This window comes from Rhagoletis pomonella, unplaced genomic scaffold (assembly GCF_013731165.1).
Source record: "Rhagoletis pomonella isolate Grant_MI unplaced genomic scaffold, Rhpom_1.0 Rhpom_scaffold_00004, whole genome shotgun sequence".
Taxonomy (NCBI): domain Eukaryota; kingdom Metazoa; phylum Arthropoda; class Insecta; order Diptera; family Tephritidae; genus Rhagoletis; species Rhagoletis pomonella.
In genome coordinates this window covers 24,052,162-24,074,888 of record NW_023458558.1, presented here as the reverse complement: position 1 = coordinate 24,074,888, position 22,727 = coordinate 24,052,162, and the positions used below count along the sequence as shown (strand labels likewise).

Below are 22,727 nucleotides of genomic sequence, written 5' to 3'. Positions count from 1 at the left end.
TCACTCAACTGAGTCTACTACTCAGCGTTCGAGATAGGTAGAAAATTGTTTACAATTGTACAAAAAGTTCAGTAAGTACAAGTGCGCCACTTGTACCTACCTACAAGTTGCTTTGTGTTTCAAAATATCTACATACACTTGTTTAACTGTTTAAGAAACTATTATTATTTATAAAAAATAAAACTCCATTTTTGGAGGTATTTTCAAATCGGTCCAGCTCACTTTAATCTTAATAATTTTCCGAAATATTTTGGTCGAACAAAATTTGCAGAAGAAATAATACAAACGGGTCAATACAAATTGAAATCACTTGTTGAAATACCCCTTTTAATCTGTTTTTGTTCAAATATTTACTACTAGCTAACTATTTACTACTAGCCAGTGTGTGTGTGTGTGTGTGTGTCTTCGTTTAGTTTGGCGATTCTACTCTCTTGTTTTTTTGTTTTTCATTTTCTCTATGTGTAGCAGTTAAAAAACGAGGAATTTAAAGAAATAAATCATTTCAAGAAATAAAAGTCCACCTGTACCTATCTCACCTGCAAAGTCGCCAGCGATTCTTCGTCGAACCGCGGCGCATGGGCGATCGGTCTTCTCGAAGCAACGGCACCATTCGCGCGTATTAATCGAATTGTCCTGATCAAGATCGCAAGTATCGATGAATGGTTTAATGCAGCGCTCATTCTGATCATGTTCCAAATCGTACATTTCCTGTAGCGACAAATAGCCATCGTTGTTCAAATCCAAATGACCAAACATCCATTTAGCTTCGGTCTTGCAAGCGGGTGGGAAATGCGCCTTCGATTTTTGGCTATGCTGACGGCGTTTCTTGCTGTCAGCCATTATGACAGAAAACCAATCAAGCAGGCGATTGCCGATAGCGGTCAGCTGTTGTGGTTTACATTCGGGCGATTTGGATGGGAAACCTGTTGGGAGAAGGTGAAATGAGAGATTAAGCGATTAAAAGTGCTTCGCTGGTTGTGTTAGGAGTGCTTATACATACATACATACATACATTTGTATGTCATGTAAGTGTTTACATATTTGTGTCGAGTTGAAAAGGTCACAATTAATGCGAGAAATAATGCAAATTGTAGTATTGATTGCTGGTGATTGAGTGTTGTGTGGTGCTCTACACATACATATATACGCAGGCACATATGTACATACATACATATATATGTATGTATTTATATACATACATGCAGATTTAAGTACATATATGTATATGTATGTACCTATAAGATTGCCTCTGATTGTGATTACGTACCATTGTTCAGGCTATTTTTGTTGTATTTTTGTGGTTTCTCGATAACCTCATTATAACCACGAATTTTATGTTTATCCTCTGGATATTGGCTGTCCTGCAATGAAAAGGCATAGGACAATTTAAATCAATTAAATTTACGAAAAATGTTCTATAGATTATTTCAATAGTAATACTTGTGGACATGGTGAAATCATTAAACATTTATTGAGAACATATTTTAACTATCTTAAGCACGAATCAACACTTAAAATATTATCAAATATAAATAAGTAAAAAGCATGTAGCAAACTTTTCAAACGTATTGCGACTTAATTGATTGGCATATTATAGGGATTTAACCTACATAACTAGCTGGACTCGGTTGCGCGAGACTTCGCTACGAGTGTATTTGGTTAACTGTTATTCGAATAATTTACCGACTTTGACGGATGTGGTGTATTTATAAATATACATTATAATTTTTTTGAATTTAAATTATTATTATTTTTTTTAAGTATAGTTCATTCAGGAACATAAGCTTAAAAGTTTTTGCATAACTCGCGAAAATTCAATTATCAACAATTAGAAAAATAATCAGAATCTTTAGACAATTTTTGTATATGCAGGTTTATAGCCCGTTAAATTTCGGTAATAAAGAGTTGTGTTTATTGTAATTGTTGTATTTAGAAAATAAAATTTTGCTTAAAATCCTCCGAAACAGTTCTTAAAAGTTTCTTTTCTTCTGACAACTAGAGGAATTTACTGCAAAACAAGTTTGCGGCCATAAATACCCGTATACTGTTGTGTATCGTTCAGGAAAAAGATAACGCGTCTTTGGTATATTTACACTAATCGCAATTTAAATGAATAAATAAAAAAATTTGTCAAAATATAACCTCTCAAATTCCATAAAAAAAAAAACGATGTAGAATAAGTTTATCCACAACGTCAACAATGGCATGCCATTCAAAATGTGAATATAGAGTTATGCGTGATAATGACTGCTTGTCAGAGAAATTCCTTGCCACTAACTCTCTGAAAGTTATCGAAACAATTGTGTATGTACTTATGTACTATGGAACAGATACCACAAGTGCTGCGGTAAACGCAAAAGAGGTAAAAGAACAAGGACACGCAGAGCAGCTGTTGCAAAGGGAGGCAAATACTTTCCAATTGCTTATACTATTAGAGCCACTCCTACGAAATTCATATTTACATGCTCATTTGCACTGTAAGGACATGCATTGTGTGCTAACTTGTACAACTACCATGGAAAATTCCAGCTCAATATAAGACATCGCTTATGCTAGTGTGGCCCAACAACAGCAGCTGAAGTAGCAACTATTCGAGAAATTTCATTGTACATACATATATACATATATGTAAGTATATACATGTAAGTATATATAGACCCTTTACTGAAAAACTTAACCAGTATGCACAAATTCCAATTCCCGAATTATGATTTAAGGATGAAAGTCATACCAGTTCGTTATGTACTCTAACTATACCAGTTCCTCGTAAAAAAAAGTAAACTATTTGGTGAAAATTCTACTTCTATTAAGCGGCGGCCTACCAGTTCGACGATTGCCAAAGTCAAAGCTTAAATTCACTTAATTGCTTTCCTCACAAATGTCGGCTGTGGCGTCGAGTGAAGACTACCGATTCTGGTCCTGAGATCTCAGGTACGACTTCGCTTAAAAGTGGTTAAAGCAAAGTAAATAAGTAAATTATTTCAAAAAAAAAAAAAAAAACTAAAAATTTTAAGTTTCCTTTCAAGCATACGCATATTTGCTAAAGGCCAGTATGCAGCTCCCAAGAATAGCAAAAACTTTACATAAAATGATCTACAAGAAATGGCTAAGAATTTTTCTTGCGTAAAATTTTCTTGAGGCCGTACGCAGTTCTTAAGAAATTTGCTTCGCTTTCTACTACGATTTTCTAAAGCTTTTTTGTGAAAAAAGAGCTCAAGGCAACCCATGCTTGCAACAGAAATATATGCCCGTTCCATTATTTCTTGAGGAAAGAGTGAGGCCACATGCTGGTGAAGTATCAGATGTCAAAATTCCTTGGACACACACACACATACACACGAAAAAATGGCAATTTTTTTCTTGACCGTTTTCTTGAGAGAGCTGCATACTGGCCTTAAGCACCAAATAGTAACAGGAAATGTGATAAGTGCCAAAGAATACAAAAGCTTTTCATTGGAAATCTACATAAATCCAAAATTACGAATTTAGAACTAGTTCGGAACTATCAAAAAGGGATTAGGGAAAAAGGGGAATTTTACTTTGTAGGATATCGCAATGTTGCTAGATTATAAAAAAAAATTGACGCGTAGTACACACGGTTCTAAATTGGCTAGAACTAAACCAGTTCGGCACCAATGTACAGGATACCTATTAAAGTGGTCCAAAAATGTATGTAAAAAAATAAGGTCGGATTTTTAATGCCGCCACCCCCTAGGATCGTTATATACCGAAAAAAATATACCCATATTTTTTTATTTTGAAATCAAAAAATATTTAGGGAGTGCTCAAAGCGCACAAAGTTTTCCATGTATTTTATATGGAGAAAAAACTATTTTTCGTAGAAATGGTATAAAACTCTTGAAAATCAATATTTTTCGACCGGAAGACTGTGGTTCTCTTCAGGAGACTTCCAGTATAAATATCCAATTGTTTATTTAACCATTTTTTATGATAAAAGATTTTTTACTGGTCCCCCCCCCCCATTGCATTTTCTAAGGGCTTTGGAGGACCTATAAAATATATTTACCATGAAAAAATTGTTAAAAAAAAACAATTAAGTATTATTACTGCGAGTCTCCTGAAGATAAGAAAAGTTTTCCGATCGAAAAATATTGATTTTCAAGAATTCTACACTATTTCTACGAAAAGATGTTTTTTCTCTATATAAAATACAAGGAAAACTTTGAGCGCTTTGAGCACTCCCTAAATATTTTTTGATTTAAAAAAAAAATTGGGGTATATTTTTTTCGATATAGATCAATCCTAGGGTGTGCCGGCATTAAAACTCCGACTTTATTTTTTTGGACCACTCTAATACCTATGTATACCTAAAAGGCCGCTGTAGCGGTGCTCATTCAGTTTATCTGGAATGACTTCTAAAAGTTTTTCTTCTCCATTTCAATCAAATAATCGGTCACTTATTATTTTCACCTACGACCTGTAGGACCGATTACACCGTGCGACGAAAACGGAAAAATTTCAAAACACACGAAAGAATCGATATACTCACGAGATTGTGTTTTTAATTTTTCACTCTGACGTCACGATATATTTTTCAAAGGACTTCGAAATTTTATAGATATGATTACTTAAAGAAATTATAAAAAAAAAAAATCAGTGCAATGTGGAATAACAATATGGGTACCAAATGAGAGAGAAAATTCTGATGACTTTAAAAACAATAAAGTTTTTTAGTTTACAAGGACGAATTGGTATTGAAAATGCGCTTTTTATAAATTTTATTTGCAGGACGAAATTCGATGATGAGGTCGTGCGAATATTAGTCCTCAAACAACATTTTATTTTTTAAATATTGCAAATGTTCAAGGATATTTAAGCACAAAATTTTTAAAGCACATTTTCCATACCCATTCGTACTTATGCACCAAAAAATTTATTCTGCTATAATTCTACGGAGTTTTTTCTTTTATATGATACCCTTATTATTATCCTACATTGCACCGATTTTTTTTTAAATATTTTTTTTGAAATAATCATATTTTTTAAATTTCTAAGTCTTAAAAAAAAATCCTGACGTCAGAGAAAGAAACTAACTACTATAATTTACCCATAGTTTCGCGAATATATTCATTTATTTGTGTGTAAAATTTACTGTCGGCGTTATCGTACAAAATGGTCAATGTACTCTTTCCTATACTGTCAATAGAATGCAAGGAGAATAGTTATGTTTCATACTTAGAGAAGTGACAATGTCAAAAGAGGTAAATCGTATTAGCAGACTTTAGTGACATAAAATTCGTCACTGCCAGCGAAGATTGAGCAGAAATTATCTCAAAGTCAAAACCATAACACGAACTGTTTGAGTACTGGACCAAAATCTAGTCGTGTTATTTACGAAATTGCAATTGAAAATTTTCATACATTCACAAAATAAACCGCTGATTCGTTAGAAGAGAATACGGCATTAGTTTTCCAATCATTTTCAAATTGTTTCCCGAACCCAATGTTTATAGGGAAGTTTTGATTTTAAAATTTTAGCAAATCAAATTATGATATCAAAAATGAAATACGTGGGGCGCATGTGATAGACTTTTTACAAATGATTAAATCGATCTCAAATTGTGTACTTGCGCTATAGAAATTTTTGGGTCTATCTTATATAGTTTTAGTCTTGAATGAAATTAATGAATATATGGGAAAAAAATGTTTATGCTTTTTAGCCTAAATAGCATATGTATGTGAAGTTTTATGGCCGTGCCGACTTTTAGTTGAAGTTTCAGTTAATAACTTTCAATCAATCGTAATCTAATAATAAGACTTTTGCAAAGATTTTAAAATCAAACCTTATCAAGGCAAATTTTATGAGTGTAGGATAAATTACTTTCTACTCTTTAGTCCTTTTATAGGAACGTAATATATTAAAAAGTTATTTTCTTTACTTTATTTTTAATTTTAAATTTGTGCAATTGCTTCAGCAAGAATGGTGGGCATAGAAATGCTCTCCTGCGTGAAGTGGTTTCCAAATGCATTGGATGTACATACATACATATGTACATGTATAAATACTCAGGTTATATATATATATATATCCTTATATTTATATCCTTTTATATACACATATATTATGTGGTTCTTTATGCGGATTTGAATTTATGCGGTTTTTCAAACCAAGTTGTTATTACATTTTTTTAGGCAATGCTTCTGATAATTAATTTGTGTTTACATTCTTATATAATTGTATGTATTTGTGGTACTTTTTTTGGTTTTGACTAAAATACAGAAAAAAGAAATTATTTATTTAATTACTGTTCAGTTTTACATGGAATAACATGGAAAGTGTTGAAGTGAAGAAATAAATTGTTTTGCTTTTGTTTAATATTTCCTCACTGGATTTTTTATGCGAATTTTTGAAACTTTTTACATGGAGTATCATGGAATTCATGCGGTTGTTGAAAATGCTAGAACGCATCCCTTGTGTTTGTATGAAAGTAAAGAACTTTTTTATGCGGTTTTTTTTTTATGCGGCTTTCTGAGGAACGCATATACCGCATAAAAAATGGCCTAAGTGTACATAAATACACGCATTCATATCTACAAGGATGAGTCTTACTTATAGTATGTATGCAGTAAATATGTATAAGTATGAACAATACAACACTTACCTTCTTGTAGGCGGTATACTTGAGGTACTTATAGTGTTTATTATCGTATTTGATTTCCTCCGGTGTGAATGTGAATTGCGAATTTATGTGATTGTAATGCCGATTGTTATCATCCTTATCCTATGCACATACGTATTGTATATCGATGTATATTGAGTGGATGTTGCCCGATAATGGTGATAACGGTGAACAGCGACGCAAGAAGCCAATGCAAAATATAAACAGGCGCCAGTGAGAGCGGTGAGCGGTGCGACGAAATAACGTGTTCGGAAATGTGAAAACAACGATCCACACCAGTAAACACATTAACGAAAAGCAACGAAAAATGCGGCGTCCGAATTGGAGTCGAAAGCAATCAGCGGTAGCAATGTGGCATGTGGGTGGTGGTGGTGGTGGAGGTGCGTTGGTGCGTTGGTGCGGCAGCAGTGCAAAATAAGCGAAAAGAAAAAGCAAAGAAAGCACAATGGTTTAGAGCAATAGAAAAATTTGTTGTAGTAAAAAAAGGCGAACAGGCGGCGTTGTAGAAATTGAAGTAAAATTTACGATTATTATTTATTCAGGGAATTGCACAAAAGGTACCAATTCGCTGTGCACGGCTGTGCTCAAATTTATGCTCCACCTAAATCAATATACAACTCCCAAAATGCTTTGTCCCTTATAATCAAACACGAAAATTGTATATTTACAAGTACATATGTACTATGTATGTAATTATATTTTTATATACACAAGTATGTATATACATACATATGTGCAGGACGAAGAGTATGTATGGGTCCACAGTGAAGGTTTGCTGGTTGACAAACACAACTTTGAGAATAATCCTTATTTTGACGTGTAGAAAATCTAAACTATTAATTAACTGGTATAAACTGGTGGTGACGTTTACTAGTTCGGTAACTGGTATTACCTGATGCAGAAGCTGACTAGTTTGACAATTTCGAATCCATGCAGCCAACGACGAATGAAGTATTGAAGCCAAAGTAAACCCAGCTTTTTATAAATAAAATTAGCTCTAAGCTTAGGAGGTCTGCATAAATTTTTTTTTTTTTTAATTTGTATCAACGAAACAAAATAGTTTCGGCTATTTTGATTTTGTTTATTTAATGTTTATATTTATTTTATATTTAAAATTCAAGCGCTGGTTAGGCCACATAAATAATGCTGAATTTCCACTTGGAATCAAATAGCAAAAATGACAAATGACAAAGTTGGGCTTTAAAAAATAATCATTTCATTACGTTTTACGCATTTTTTTAAATGGCATAAATTTTTTCTTATTTAAATTTTAGATAAATCCACATTTCAAACTTCAAACAAAAATTATGAAAATTGGACAAACTTTAACATTTGCACCCGAAAATTTTAAACATTCAATTCAAAATTTAATTTTCAAAAAAGTTTTGGGTATGCAGTTTCGTAGCTTATTAAATTTTAGTAGGTTAAAGTGCAAATTTCAAGAAGCTAGAAAATCGTGTTGATTTTTAATAATTTTTTTGGCTGACCGTGTTGTGCATTTCGTTTCTATGGGTGAAATTGCTTCCGTTTTTCAAAGTTAGCCACCGAAATCGAGGTATGGGCCTTCGAAGTTCGAAATTGGACCTTATGTAAAAAATATTTTTAATTATCATATGTAAACAACTAAAAAGCGGTATATAACTTTACTTAACTTTTTATACAGGTGATATAAGGGGTCAAAGGTCAGATCTTCGAAAAATTAAAAACCTTATATTTCTAAAAATTTTGAACTTATTTTTAAGTCTGTAATATAAGTTTGCATACCGTTTAAATAAGAGAAAAGATGGACTGCGTATACATATATTTTAACTTTTTTAGTTATTTACATACAATATTTAAAAATAATTTTTTAACAAATTACCTATTGCGAACTTCGAAGGCCCATATCTCGATTTTGAAAGCTAACTTCGAAAAACGGAGAAATTACTTCTTTGGTTTGGTGCAATATCCAGAAAAAAAGTAAATTTTGCCGTGTAGTGTAATGATTGGAGATTATTCGTGCTTTACGTTTCAGCATTTTTTTTTTTGAGGATTTTTGCGGGTACTTTATGATCTTTTCTTGACTTTTCCGGGATTTTGCTGAACGGTTTAAAATAAATTCAAGAGTTTCAGAATACAATTACATCGAAAAATTTCCTTTTTGGTATTTATAAATATGATTAGGCGAACTGTTTGCCCCTTATTAACCGACTTCCAAAAAAGGAGGAGGTTTTTTTTTTGGCAAAAATTTCGCCTTATTATTTTTTTTTTTTATGTATGTTACCGCATAACTTTGCACCACGTCAACCGATTTCAATAATTCTTCATGGATCATGAAATATATAGATACATATATATATATTTTTTTTAAGTCGGTTTTTTTTTGCTAAAAATTACTTGTTTTTATTACAATTTTATGGTTGTTAATTCTTCCGAGAGAATTGGCAATTTCCAGGTTTTTTCTCAAAATTTGCAATCAAAGACTATGCCAATGCCGATTTGCATAGAAGCTGCTTATCAAATACTGGGAAATTCATTTTAGCTATCTGTTGCTGTTACTCTGGTTATCAGCAACACATTTTTATACCCGAGCGCACTTGTGCACAAGGGTATATTAATTTTGTTCACATAACGGTTGTTTGTAACAGCCAAAACGAATCGAGATAGATATAGACAAATGTATACATAAATGCTCAGAATGAATAGAGAAATTGATTAAGCCATGTCTGTCTGTCTGTTCGTCCGTCCGTGTACACGATAACTCGAGCAAAAATTAAGATATCTCAATGAAATTTGGTATGTAGGTTTCCGCTAATCCAAGGTAGGTTGGTATTGAAAATGGGCGAAATCGGACTGTAACCACGCCCACTTCCCATATAACGGTAATTTCCAGAAATACGAAAACTGCGATATTTTAGTAACTACTGAAGATAATTCACTCAAAATTGATATTTATAATAAACTTTAGACAAAAAAATAAGCATATTATAAATTTTTGGAAAAGGGGCGTAGCCACGCCCACTTATGGTTACATGTGTATATCTGGTAACCGCTGCACCAATTTCTTCCAAACTTGGCACAGTTGTTGGCCTTGATACAGCAAACTAAATGGCCGAAAATTTAAAAAATCGGACAATAACCACGCCCACTTCCCATATAACGGTAATTTTCGGTAATACGAAAACTGCGATATTTTAGTAACTACTAAAGATTATTCACTCAAAATTGATATTTACAACAATTTTCAGACGAAAAATAAGAATATTATAATTTTTTGGAAAATGGGCGTAGCCACGCCCACTTATGGTTACATGTGTATATCTTGGTAACCGCTGCACCAATTTCTTCCAAACTTGGCACAGTTGTTGGCCTTGGTACGGCATACTAAATGACCGAAAATTTTTAAAATCGGATTATAACCACGCCTACATCCCATATAACGGTAATTTAGAGAAATACGAAATCTTCGGTAAATCAGTAATTATTGAAGCTAATTTATTCAAAATTGATGCTTGCAAACAATTCTTCACCAAGAAATACGTTTATGATAAAATTTTGGAAAAGGGCGTGGCACCGCCCACTTATGATCACATATATGTAGCTCGGTAACCGTTTCACCAATTTGTACCAAACTCGGTATGGTTATTGTGCTTGGTAAGGTGAAAAAACATATATTTAATACTTGCGCCGGGTATTTAATGTTCGGCTCCGCCCGAACTTAGACTTTCTTACTTGTTTTTTTTTTTTTAATTTCAATGAGCAAAATTAACCCTCAAGTTCGTTAATAATACGCATAGTACTCGTGTGTAATCGGTTAGTTACGGTTCTTACTTCTGTTATACTTTACTTACATCCATAATAGCATTAAAATTGTTGCTATTCAAAGTGTTGTCCAAATTATCGTTCGAGTTGCCCAAAATATTATTACTATTGCTGTTGTCCTTGTACATGAGTTGTTGTTGCATTTGTTGTTTCTGCTGTTGTTGTTGCTGCTGCTGTTGTTGTTCAATTGTCTTCTTATATTTGGCATTGAAAGCGCTCTGGCGCTCATTCAAACGCTGCAAGCGTTTACCATCGGTATTTTCTGGCAAATAAAAAATAAATAAAACCCGAGAAATTTAGTAACTGTGAATAAAGAGAGTAAATAGTATGGAGTAGTAAATTTATTAATTAAATTATTAATTGTAGTTAGTATGGAGTATTCCAAATAAAATTTCATTAGCGCTGAGGTGCTTCAATGTTTTCGAAGAAATTCTTCAGTATCTATTTTGTTAAATAAATGAACAGAATAATGTTCGAAGGCTGTACGGATCCTGGATATATCTATAGAAAAGACTTTCTCAGTCACAGGTGAAAGTAAATTTTGCTGCGACCCAACAATTTTTCGAATATTTCTAAATCTATGATTCTAAATGCAATAAAAAAAAATCTTTCCATTCTGAATCTTCAACCAAAGAAGCAAGTTGTTAATAAAGAAGTACATAAGAAGAAATAGTTTGTTTTCATGAAAGAAAATTTTTGCATGCGGCTCTTAATCCTTGAACCAGAAACTTATCTGGTCGAATATAAATGAACAGTGGTATTCCATTTGGCAGTCTCTTCCACATCAGCAGCGGCTATAATTATGACTATCACCACTTGCCTGCCGAAGGTCGATCGTTATTAGAAAAACCGAGCTTGAATCTTGTTGTTGTAGCAGCGTTACCACAACCCTGCATAGATCGGTGAAGTTGTCAAGGGTGACCATAGACAGCATCATCTGAGGGTAGCTCTAGAAAAATTTTAGTTCCAATTAGATCTGCCCAAAAAGAAAAGGTTGTTAGATGAGTTTGAGTTTTAGTTAGTTAGGTGCCGTGAGTTTCTATCTATATGTTGGACACACGTTTGGTATATAGGCGTTAGATCTGGATCCAGACTCAAGCCGTCAAACGTGACACTAAAAACGGTTATGTTATAGAAATTGGTGTGCCCTCAACATTGACGTATAGTATCATGTCATGTCCTAAATAGGGTCGCTAGGGGTCAGAAGCTACGAGGAAAGTCATCTACTCCCTGTAGTCAAATGTACCAGTTTTAAACTAACTTACAACAAGTATGAACCGCATGCCCAACTAGTCAGCCAACTATATTTTTCCATGAAATGAACTGGTATTTTTACCATGGGGATGTTCTACAAGATGGCAATTGTCATATTTCGGTCAGAAATATACTAGTTCATAGTAAACAAAAAAAAATACTAGTCCAATTATGGACCGAAACCACTACTTTTGGCCTTAAAAAAATTAAATGAATTCATGCATATATGTACAATAAAAAACGTTTGATTAAGTACACTATAATATATTACACATTTTTATTTAGCAGCCTTAGATTTGCCATTAATTAGTGTTAAATTTTTTGAGTATTATATTTCAACTAGTATTTTTCCTGACTAGTTTGGGATTTCACTGCAGGGCTACGGTTTGTTTCGGTTAAGTGTTTATAGCGCGAAGGGCAGTGGTGGTGCTGTGCACTTTCCGACCGCTACGGTGCGATATTGTCTTAGCGATAAAAACCTTGGTACTCTTCAGAGATTATATGCTAATCTAACCACTTGTCTTGGACGGCTGCCAAACTTTTGATAAGCAAATTTTCGGGTTTGATAAGATGGAGTTTTTAAAAGCATACCGGAGAATGTACTTACATATATATTTTACAAAACTTTTTTATGAATGCAGAATCGCACAGAAACAATTAAGAGAGTAGAGGTGAAAAATTAACTAAAACATTTTTATTTTAACAATACCACCACTAGGTTATATTCGTGAGGAATAATTTTAAAACCGCCATTTTTAATAGCCTTAACTTGTTTGTTTGCTTTTCATTTGTTGTCCTTTAATGTGGCACAATACAAACAGGATTTAATAAAGCAGCTTAGTGTCTCAGCGATAGTAAATACATATGTATGTACATATTTTTTTGCTGTGCGAAGCCACACGAAATGTTTTTGCTGTACATAACTTATGTATGTGTATACATTGGTATATACATACATGCATAACTATATATATTTGTATATAAACTATGTAATTAGTATCGTGTTGTAAATTTACTAACATAAAGTCACGAAAACTGTTTACTTTATATTGGGATAGGTATGTGGGTCGTTCTTAAAAAACATGACCAATTGGTGTCCCCAGACTTTACTATTTTATATTTTGTTTCTTCAAAAAGAAAATAGAAAAATATATGCATTTTTATAAATTATTATCGATTCTACGTAACTATATTATAAAAAAAAAATAATTAATTATCTGAAAATAACTTAAAAAATATTTTCAATGTCAAAGGTTTAGCAAAAACCTGTGTCCCGAGCCAATTTATAAAAATTTAATAGTTATTTTCAGTTGAAATAAAATTGAAAAAAAATAATATTTACAATTTTTGTTATTCAGTTTGTGTATATTAATACCATATATAGAAAAGAATGATGAAAAATAATTTTTTTGTATAATTTTTATGAAGAAAATTTGTGTCCCCAGGTTTTGGTCCCCTCTGTTACGTCCACTCATTTTATTGAAAAATGTTTGTTAAACGTTATGACGCGTATATTTCTCTTATGCTTCTCCATCATAACTTAGCTAAAATCAACAAAATGTGTTTTGAACTGTTCAGTCTTGTTTAGTGCGTTGTTGAGTAAGGAACCCAATTGTATGCCGGGTACGTACCCTTATTCAGTGTCAACTCTGTTACTGTTGAAAAACGGTGAGTAAAGTGATTTTTTATTTATTTTATAATTTTTTTATAAATATTTTATGTACATTAATTAAGTGGACAAATAAATTCTCCAAAATTCGAATAAAAAGCTAAAATATGGTATTTTTGAGTTAATTTGTCCCCTCTGTTACCGGTCCACTCTGTGACTTATTAACTCCAAAAACTCCAAAAATTAAAAAAAATACTGCTGGTTATGGATTCATATTGTTGATACCATCCGTAACCACATGAGGCCAATTATAAACATATTTGGCCAACTTAATTTTTAAAAATTACAAAATTCAGAATGGTCATGTTTTTTAAGAACGACCCATGTACGATAAATTAATAGCCCATCGCCCCAGTGATTGCACATATTTTCTGTAGTTTTACTATATGTACGTACATATACCTATGTAGTAATTGCATTTGCATTGCGCATTTATGTACAGTCATGTGTGTGGTGTATTCATAATGTTATTTGGCCATATCAAGTTAATAACATCGATCAATTTTCATTTTACGTGAACTTCTTCTTCTTCTTTTTTGGCGCTGTAACCGCCTAAGCGATTTTGGCCGAGTTCAGCAAAGCACGCCAGTCGTTTCTCCTCTGTGCCAACTGACGCCAATTGGAAACGCCAAGTGAAGCCAAGTCCTTCTCCACCTGATCTTTCCATCGCAGTGGGGGCCTCCCTCTTCCTCTGCTACCACCAGCGGGTTCCGAGTTGAATACTTTCAGAGCTGGAGCGTCGGTGTCCATTCGAACGACATGGCCAAGCCAGCGGAGCCGCTGTATTTTAATTCGCTGCACTATGTCTATGTCGTTGTAAAGCTCATACAGCTCATCGTTCCATCGTCTGCGGTACTCGCCGTCGCCAACGCGTAAAGGACCGTAAATCTTCCGCAAAATCTTTCTCTCAAACACCCCAAGAGCCGCCTCATCGGATGTTGTCATTGTCCATGCTTCTGCGCCATATACCAGCACGGGCATGATGAGTGACTTATAGAGCGTGGTTTTCGTACGTCGAGAGAGGACTTTACTCCTGAATTGCCTACTCAGTCCAAAGTAGCACTTGTTGGCAAGAGTGATTCTACGTTGGATTTCAATGCTGACATTATTATCGGTGTTAATGCTGGTTCCCAAGTAAACGAAATTCTCTACTTTCTCGAAATTGTAACTGTCAACAGTGACGTGGGTGCCAAGGCGCGAATGTGCTGACTGTTTGTTTGATGACAGGAGATACTTCGTCTTGTCCTCGTTTACCACCAGACCCATGCGATTTGCTTCCCTATCCAACTTGGAAAAGGCAGAACAGACTTCGCGGTTTTTGTTACCGATGATGTCGATGTCATCGGCATAAGCCAGCAATTGCACGCTCTTGTAGTAAATTGTTCCTGAGCGGTTCAGTTCTGCAGCTCTTATTATCTTCTCCAACATCAGATTAAAGAAGTCACATGAAAGGGAGTCGCCCTGTCTGAAACCCCGTTTTGTGGCGAACGGCTCGGAGAGGTCTTTTCCAATTCTGACGGAGCTGGTGGTATTGCTCAACGTCATTTTACACAGCCGTATGAGTTTTGAGGGGATGCCAAATTCAGACATAGCGGCGTATAGGCAACTCCTTTTAGTGCTGTCAAAAGCGTGAACAGTGAAAATAAATTTCACACATGACCAGCGCTAATTTATTTGTGACGATAGAAATACTGACATACATACATATGTTCAACATGCAGATTTTGGCAACAAACAAATTTTGTTATCGGTCATTATGATTAAAGTGCACTTTATCCTAACTCCAGTGTTAGACAGAAGGACATGAATGAAGAGTTTGTTTATCATTAAGATATTATGTGAGAACTATCCCCATGCACCTTGAACAACAAAATTCTACTTTTTGATAAATATTGTGTGGACAGTGTTGCCAAGTTTTGAATTTGAAAAAGCACTAAAACCCAAGAAAAATCGTGTTTTTTCTTAAAAAAAAAAGCACACAATTTTTTATTGAGAATTTAATGGAGTTTATGTGCATACAAAAATTTATTGTATGTATACCGATTCAAATGAATGAAAATTAATGTTGCTTGATTGGCAGTCAGTCGAATTCATTCTGTTTTCTATAAATTAAAATACTTTCGTTCAAACGACGCGACGTAAACCATTTTGTTCTTATTCTCTAATTTCCAGCGTTGCCGTTTTGCTTAGATTTGTGCAGTTTAAATATTAATTTTTCTTCGGTTTGCTTAATTTTTTCTACAAATCCTATCTAACGAAAGTAAAAACAAAAAATTATGTTTCATAAACTATGTACATATGTGGATAAGTTAAATCTACACTGTAGTCTCTTATGATCTCGTGAACTAAATTAACGTAAAGAACTTTTCTTTCCGACCACTTCAAATCTGAAACATAACAAAATTTGATTCCCCTTTTTAAAGTGTCTTAATTGAGCGCATCCATCGGGTGTAAAAAAGCTGCATACTCGAGTATTCCTTTTTAAAAAAGGTAAAATCGGACAATAACAATAACCACGACTACCGCCCACATAACGGTAGTTTTCAGAAATACGAAAACTGCGATATTTTAGTAACTACTGAAGATTGCTCACTCAAATTTAATATTTACAATGATTTTTAGGCGAAAAATACGAACGTTTAACTCCCAAACTTGGTACAGTTGTTCGTCTTGGCAAAACATACTAAACGGCCAAACATTTTTAAAATCGGACAAAACCCAGGCCCACATAACTGTAATTTTGGCAAATGCGAATTCGTCGATAAATCATTAAATACTGAAGCTAATTTATTCAAAGTTGATGCAATTATTCAAAATTGGTTAGCAGAAAATACGTTTATATGTGTATCTTGGTAAACTTTCGAGTAATTTTGTACCAAACTCGGTATGGTTATTGTGCTTGCCACATAAAAGCAAAACGCTGAAATTTTTTGAAATCGGACTAAAATTACGCCTACCTTTTATATAACGGTAAATTTCATAAATGCTTGAAGCTTCGATATTTCAAACGATGAGGACGGTAATTTTCACAAAATTGATACTAACAACAATCCCTTGAAAAGAAGTAACATTATTTGGAATTTTGGAAGAAATAGCAGTAGAATCACCCCTGCATAGCATGTAGCGGTATTTTTCGGAAAGGTGAAAAAAACTATATTTAATACTTGCGCCTCTTGGGTATCTAATGTTCGGCGAGAGCAAAGGCATTGCTGATCGCCATCTTTAACATTATTTCTGCCACAGGCAGCACAACTTTGGTTTGGCCTTTTTTCAATAATCAGTTTTGCAAACAATACATACACAGGTATGTACATCTCAAAATGAATGCATGTCACTCATAAACTTATCAGCTTAAACGTAATTAAACTAATTAATATTATAATAAAAAAATTGTGTAAAACCTGCGTCAGTAAACCACAGGAGCAAATGAGTATAGGCGGTTAAAATCGAAACAATGCAACAAAAAATGTTGAACATAATTTACATAAAATAATTGAATGGAAAATATTTACATTGAGTGCATAAAAATGCCGGAATGCAGGATACAGCATTTAAGTGGTTGACGTTGCAGGCGCCATACAGTGGATACACGCTCTTAGCCGAGCGCAACAGCAGTGGTAATAATGAAGAGGTTGCTTATACGCCGTGACACGCATTCGAATTGGCGAGTGTAAGGTAAAAGTACATATCGGTGATTTACTAAAAGACTGTCATAACTCAAAAAACGAAATTTTTATAGCAAATGGTGGAAGTCGGTGTCTTTTTCCATTCTAAATTTATTTTTGCCGCGCATTGCAATTTTACAATCTTTTCCCTTTCTTTTGGTGAAGGGCACGTAGGGGCACTCTAGTATTTTTATTGGCAGCCCCTTTTTAAAGCTTCATATCTCAGTAGTTTTATGGCTGCCTATATTTAATATAGAGGCATTGTTATCTTCATTGCAGCCCATCTAAGTGGTGAATAGCTTTTTTGCGTTAAGTATATTCCATATTGAGCTTTCTTCGGGCTCGAACCTAATATCGCCTAGTTCGAGCGCTTTACAGTTTTGCGCTTATTACATTAGGAATAACTTTGGGATTGGATTGAAAGTATCAAGCAACGCGCAAGCGCAAAGGGCTCAATATCTGCTTATACTGCAATTTCAGAAAGCAGTTCCATAAGTAGTCACACCTTGCATGTAAAGTGTCTTTCGAAAGAAGCTTTTTGTTCTCGAAAGCCGAAATTTTTTTAATGCTTTTTGGCTGTTCACACATCGAATGAACTTCTGGAAATCTTTCTCGATAACGAAATGCAACTGTGAGCCACTTTACCGCTTGTTCATTATTTCTCTTCGTTATAATGCACGTTATTTTCAGTATAAAGAATAATTTATTATAACAAAACAATTAAATTCCGTAAAATAACAGAGGTTTACAAAGAAAAAAAGAAGCTGTCTGCATATTGAACCAAACCTCTACATCCCTATGTTAATCGACGCGGTGAATGCAAATCCGAGGTCAATTGGCCCCCATCACTTCAGGTTCGAGGTTATTTGAAGATAAAATAGGGAAAGATATCATTAAATAAAACTAAAATTCACATATATATATGTATGGGGGTTTTAGACTCGCGCTGAACCCGAATAGGAGGTCCGTTAACCTCCATAATGTCAGCTTCGAGGTCATTTGAGGGACAAATAAGACAAACAAGTTATTCAATAAAAATAAAAATAAATTTGTTTGTGTATTTTGAATTTGAATGAGGTCCCTTTATTTTTCAATGAATTTTTCCCTACTTGAGCTTCAAATGACCTCGAATCTGGCATTATGGAGGCTTACAGATCTCGAATTCGCATTCAGGAACTTTTTTATTGTAAATCTGTGAAATTAGTTAAAATCATCAGAAATCATTCAAAATTATCCGTTATTATTTTTCACAAACTCGCGAATAGTTTCACACAGCAACACACGATTAGTTTGACAGCACTTGCAGCAGAAATAAAAATTGCTAGTGCAGCACAAGTAAGTTGCAATATATATGAGTTTTCGAAATCGGTTTTCGCTCTTTCTTGACTTTTATTTCTGAAACTGGTTTCCGAAATGTGACAGAAAGGTCTTTCTGGCTGTTCACACATAAAAATAAAATTTCCCTTTCTCAATTTGACATCGAATTGCGTGGACAAGTTGGTGAAATATTGCCACGTCTGACACGCCCTTAACTCTCCTAGAAAGTTGTTTCAGTATCTAAATAAGAGAAATGGCACACTGATGGCTCAATGACCGACGAGGGTACCGGGGTAGGGTTAGTTGGGCCTAGGTTAAGATACTTGGAACCCATGGGAAAACATATGTACATATGTCTACTCTCCAGGCTGAAACATATGCCATAGAAAGAGGCGCGCTATCTTAATTGACAGCCAAGCGGCTATCCAGGCTCTCAGATCTCACCAGGTAACATCTAAATTAGTGTTGGAGTGCCTTGACAAGCTGAATACTCTTGGTCTGACCAATCAGGTTGGGGTTCTCTGGATTCCGGGACAGGTGCATAAACCCCTTTCACCGGCCCAGAGCCCTTCTGTGCCTAGGGAAAAGGGGCACGCTCTGAACTCGTTCGCGTAATACCAGGTCTAGAGCAGTCCAAAGCACTTTTAGGAATATATAATCTAAAACGCAAAGAAAAACTTAAAAATTGTTACAGAAATCCTGACAGGACACTTCCGGCTGCTTAAACTGGGAATTTACTCGCAAGAGCGATGCAGATTTTTCAGGACGGAAAACGAAACTGCATCTTAGAAGAATGTCCTGCACTGAGATGCACGAACGCAAAATGCACCTGGGTGAACATCTGATAACCAAAGGCGATTTAGGTTCCATAATCATTTTGATCGAATACTTTTGTCTCATTACTCTTTAAATGTTGCAACATCATTTCAAATGCAAATGCACCCATTTGGCTCCTAAAACCTAATGTAAGCACCAGCGGCAACTGCAAGTTTTCATTTGTAATTTCAATTTTATCAACGCAATATGCTTTGCTCTTTTTCCATTTGGCAAATTGCAAATTGCAGTGAAAGCATGTCAACTGGCGATTTACTTTTCTACAGTATTAAGACAACTTCATTTTTACAAGAGAGCTCCTTGATACACAAAAAAAAAAAAGGACTATTGAGTCCTTTACCACATACATACATAGGAATGTCTAGATAGTCACCCAGCAAGTAATTGTATATATTGGGGCCTGCCCTTCTCAAACCAATTGCTTCTTCTTGATTTCAATGCGGAGACGCTACAAGTTATTCGTCGACAAAATTTATATATGTAGCATACTAATAATGTCTGCCTTTACTTACCCTTGCATGGACAGAATCCCTTGCAGGCTATCCTTATGATTGTTGAATGTATGCAGTTGTGGTAATCCAATCTGCATAGCGATGAGTATGTACGGTTGTCGGCGCCGCATAAGAAAGTTGGCTTAGCCACCGGGCAGGGCTTACAATTGCTGAGAGAGAGCAAACGGCGGCGGACGGTAAGTGTGCGGTGTTGGTGTTGTTGGCAGCGAGGGGTAGACAACAATTGGCTCAGCATCGGAAGTGGATGGATGGATGGTAGGCATGGTTGCAACGAGATGCAACGGCACGTTCAGCAGCCACAGAGTAGCGGATAAGCGAAGAACAGCAGCAGCAGCAGCAGCAGCAGTTAACCAAGCATCAGCATGAAAGTAGAATAAAAGAGAAGAGAGAGTTGGAAAAAGGGCAAGCGTTATTGAACAGTTGAATGTTGAATGCAGGAAATCGTTTTTGTTGTGGCACGCAAAGAGAGAGAGAGCGAGTAAGTGAATGAAGTAGTGGAAAATTAATTTCTTATGCAAATTTTAGTCCAATGGCAGGCAGCGCCAGTCAGCTGCCAGTTAACTTGAAATATTTCACACAGAAATGCATACACACAGACCATACATACATATGTACATTAGACCGTATCCAAAAAAGAAAAATAAGGATTCGTCTTCCAACTCCTGGTTTGAATTCTTTCTGCAGGGCATTTCTGAAAACAATTATTTTTTTAACCGACTTAAGTTGGACCTTAAGTTATCATATATCGATATTTTGTCAAGGATACAATTTCTTTGTGTTCCAAAATTCATTGACCTCAAGTACCCCGTTCTAGTACTTACCCTCTAGATCTCATTTCTTATCACACTAACGTACCACCCTAATATCGGCAAATTTAACCTCACCAAAAATCATTAAACTTTTGCTAAGAAAGTGAATATGTATTTTTATTATCCTAATAGTGTAAAAAATATTCCTGAATTACTAAAAGTCGACCTCCAAGGTACGGCCAAAAAATTTATTTTTACTTAATTGCCTGTCAAAAGTACTTTAAGAGTTAGGAGTGTACGGCGAACGTTTGTTTGTTTGCTGGTAAGGTGGTTCGGTCTAAAATACATATCTTCATAGTATAAATTGGGTTAGGTCGTGAAGGAATTTAGTTAATTACCCACCCTAGTTTGGAGAGCTTACTTTGAGAAGAGTTTTGCTTCTTAACAATTTGTGGCTGTGCTGCATTACCCTTAAAAATCGCACTGCCTTAAACCGAGCGATACAATTTTTTACCTAAATAAATGACTACATACACTCAATTTTGGTTGTAATAACGAATTTTTCAAGGGTACTAAATATTTGGCTAGTTTTTTACTCTAACTTTTACCATTATTTTTGTTTTAATTTTCTGAATATATGTATGTAGCCACTTGAAAGACACCGGTATCCCTCTAGGTGTACTTCTGTCTTAAAAAAAAAAAAAAAACACCTTCCATATAATAAATAATACTGGTAGTGTCAGTTACTGTCGAAATTCGACCGGTTTTCTAGTTTTTTTCAAGAGCCTTGGAGAGTTTTCCTAATTTAGCACGTCGTTTAACTTATAAGGTGACTACAATTTTTTATATCTTTTTTGGTCATTGGAGGACTTTGGCAGGACTTGAAATTGATCCGATAATTTGATGTAACTTTGAAACCATACAAATTCTCTTCATCTACTGAAAAATGTATTCCATATGGTGTTCTTGATTTTCAAATCGGTTCTGTAGAATCGCCAAACGAACGGTAACGGCAATATTTATGTTAGAGTACTAATATATATAAACATGTAAATAGATATCGTAGGCGCCTTTAAGTTTGTAATAGCATCAAGAGGCACACTACATGATGTCATATAAGTACATAATTTTTTATATTATTAATTATATGTACATAGTTACCAGGTGATAACCAGCGTGAGCTAATTTATTGAATATATTTTGAATATCAAGTGGCTTTTAAAAGTCAATAGCCTCTCTGTTAAGATCATAAAAATAATGCTATTTAACTTACCACTCAAACCATTTGGTCCTTGACAATGAAAAGAATAAACTCAAATCAAGGGCGAAAATCACTATAGGACAATGATAATAAATTTGCGATTTTCATTTCATCTTGAAAAGGCGCTTTAGACGTTTTGAAAACGTATAGTGCTGTTCCTTTTTTTCCGTTTAGATAAAGCAATGATTTAAAGCTTTTGTCAGAAGTGAAACGTTCGGCTCCGATCTTTTGCGAGTACAAACAATTGATAACACAGCCTAGTTACATGACCTTTTCAAACAAGTTCGAGATATTCGGTCAAGTTTATGAATTCCACAAATTCGAACCGAACCTTGCGCAGCTTTTTGGGATTTGTAATGAACTCTAGTTATGATCTGAATTCGAAATCAATTGGTAGCAATAAAATGCTAGTGATAGCCGCACATGTAAAAGCCGAACCTCATACATAAACCTAATAATAAACCTAACTAGTAAATTGTTTTTAATCGACTTAAAAAAGTAGAAGGTTATCAATTCGTTGGAATATTTTTTTTATGTATGTAAATTTGGACCACGTCAACCAGTCTCGATAATTCTTTTTCTATCGGAAAAGTAGTGTCCCCGAGGTGGCCCCATACTAATTTTGTTTAGCTCCGGTCATTGGATCCTGAATAAATTGACGGTACTCCTAAACTTTTATGTATATAAGAATAGAAGTCGGTTGTGTTTTTTGCTTAAAAATTACTTGTTTAATTTTGGTTAGTAGTTTATAATATTTAATTTCCTATATATAATTTAATAACAAATAGTGATGCCCTGTACAAATACACCCACACATAAATATGTATGTACATACATACATACACAATGGAATGTTGTGAGCCCTAGCAGCTGTACACTTTTATTAAAAATTCAAATACATATGTACATATTTAGATACACTCACATTTTGGCGATTAGTTTTTCGTTTTGCCCATTCCAAAATAATCTACCATTCAAAAATAATGATAGGACACTCTTTTACTTCCCCGCATACCACCCACCA

At 34.5% G+C, this 22,727-nt stretch overlaps 1 protein-coding gene across 1 annotated transcript in view; it reads right to left on the bottom strand.

Moving 5' to 3' along the window:
- The window catches only part of LOC118738162 (proteoglycan Cow), a 51,832-nt gene that overhangs the window by 6,897 nt on the left and 22,208 nt on the right, over window positions 1–22,727 (bottom strand). Inside the window, exons 4-8 of the mRNA XM_036469087.1 lie at window positions 19,694–19,842; window positions 10,472–10,704; window positions 6,624–6,743; window positions 1,268–1,361; window positions 537–923 (exon numbers count right to left, since the gene is read on the bottom strand). Of these exons, the coding sequence (XP_036324980.1) occupies window positions 537–923; window positions 1,268–1,361; window positions 6,624–6,743; window positions 10,472–10,704; window positions 19,694–19,842 (983 nt within the window). The remainder of the gene's footprint in view (window positions 1–536; window positions 924–1,267; window positions 1,362–6,623; window positions 6,744–10,471; window positions 10,705–19,693; window positions 19,843–22,727) is intronic.